Source organism: Saccostrea echinata, unplaced genomic scaffold (assembly GCF_033153115.1).
Source record: "Saccostrea echinata isolate AGI-Se365-2 ecotype Australia unplaced genomic scaffold, CSIRO_AGI_Sech_v1 ptg000034l, whole genome shotgun sequence".
Classification (NCBI taxonomy): domain Eukaryota; kingdom Metazoa; phylum Mollusca; class Bivalvia; order Ostreida; family Ostreidae; genus Saccostrea; species Saccostrea echinata.
The window spans coordinates 2,841,529-2,842,954 of NW_026889783.1; the positions used below are offsets into that span (position 1 = coordinate 2,841,529).

Genomic DNA, 1,426 nt, shown 5'->3' on the forward strand with positions numbered 1-1,426 from the left:
ATTTGTTATCATGTAATGTCTTAGTTTGAAAAAAAAAAATTGATAACATCATAAAACATGCACTGCGTCATGCTATACTTTTTTATTCAACTGTATATATCAGCTCAATTTAATTTAAAAAATTGTTAATCAATACAAATACGTTATATTGTCAATTTTTGATTTTGGAGGATTTGTTCAAGATGCATGATCAAAATTGTGCTTACTTTCACTGACTTATATTTTTGCCTTTTTAGAAAAATGAGAAAGTACAATAACAAAATAGGTCGCTCACAAAGTCTACCTGACTGGAATGGTGACCAGGACGACAAATTACATTATAGAGTGACCATCATGGGGGCCGCTGGTGTTGGCAAAAGCTGCATTATCTCACAGTTTTTGTACGATCGCTTTATAAGTGAGTACAAAGAAACCGTGGAGGAATTTCACCGTGGAGAATACACTGTGGACGGCCGAGAACTTATCCTTGACATTTTAGACACCGCGGGTGCACATTCATTTCCGGCCATGCGCAGACTGGCTATTTCAACAAGTGATGCTTTTGTATTGGTATATTCAATAGACGACGAGTCCTCATTTCAAGGAGTAAAATATTTGAGAGACATTATCTTGGCTGAACGAAAAGGTGAAACTGTGCCAATAGTCGTTGTTGGGAACAAATCGGACATTTCAGAAGAAGACAGAGTCATACTGAGAGAGACAGCTGAATCCATTGTTTGTTTTGACTGGGAGAATGGCTACGTGGAAGCTTCAGCTAAAGACGGTATAAATATTACAGGAATATTCAAAGAAATTCTCCGACAAACAAACATGGGTTTCAGTAAAACACCCCTTCCTAAACGAAGGAGGCTTGGATCAACCTCTTCGGAAAACTCAGACATTTCCACGCGGAAGAGAAGAAGTTGCATTATATCATAGTACATGAACATATTGCTGCCAAGTTATTTTGTTGTTTTTTGAATAAATTAGGTTATTTCTGAAAATATTCAAGTAATTTCAAATATTGCCTTTAAAGGTCTATGTATACATTTTTTTTTTAAAAAGTTGAAATATAAGTATATGGTCTTATTGTGGAATCAATTTAGTTCGTGGGTGTCAATGTTTGTGGTCATCGAATTTCTGATCTGTGAGAACTCTATTTCGTTGATAACACATGTATACTGAAGTATCCTATGTTGAAATTGCCATGTTTTGTAAGAAAGTAAATTCGTTGGCAAGGACGACTAAACCCGCGAAATCCACGAACATTTGTCCCCCACAAACAATGATGATTCCACAGTAATTTGTTCCATAACTATATTGAAGAAATATTTCTTTCACTAGAGATGTTTCTGAATATGAAACGAATCCGAATCTGAAAATGAATATGAAACGAATCTGAATCGGAGGGATCTCGATCCCGATTTGAAAATGAATACAACGTATA

The 1,426-nt window shown here is 35.5% G+C and overlaps 1 protein-coding gene across 1 annotated transcript; it reads left to right on the forward strand.

The window, feature by feature from the left end:
* Positions 1 to 240: 240 nt before the first annotated feature.
* Positions 241 to 963, forward strand: LOC133199380 (ras-related protein Rap-1b-like). The gene has a single exon (XM_061335185.1). The coding sequence runs from the start codon at positions 241 to 243 to the stop codon at positions 916 to 918; it is 678 nt and encodes a 225-aa protein (XP_061191169.1). The 3' UTR covers positions 919 to 963.
* The last annotated feature ends 463 nt before the right edge of the window (positions 964 to 1,426 follow it).

Bases quoted from the DNA above. Each gene is read 5' to 3' on its own strand.
- LOC133199380 (XM_061335185.1), top strand. From the start codon at position 241: ATGAGAAAGTACAATAACAAAATAGGTCGCTCACAAAGTCTACCTGAC.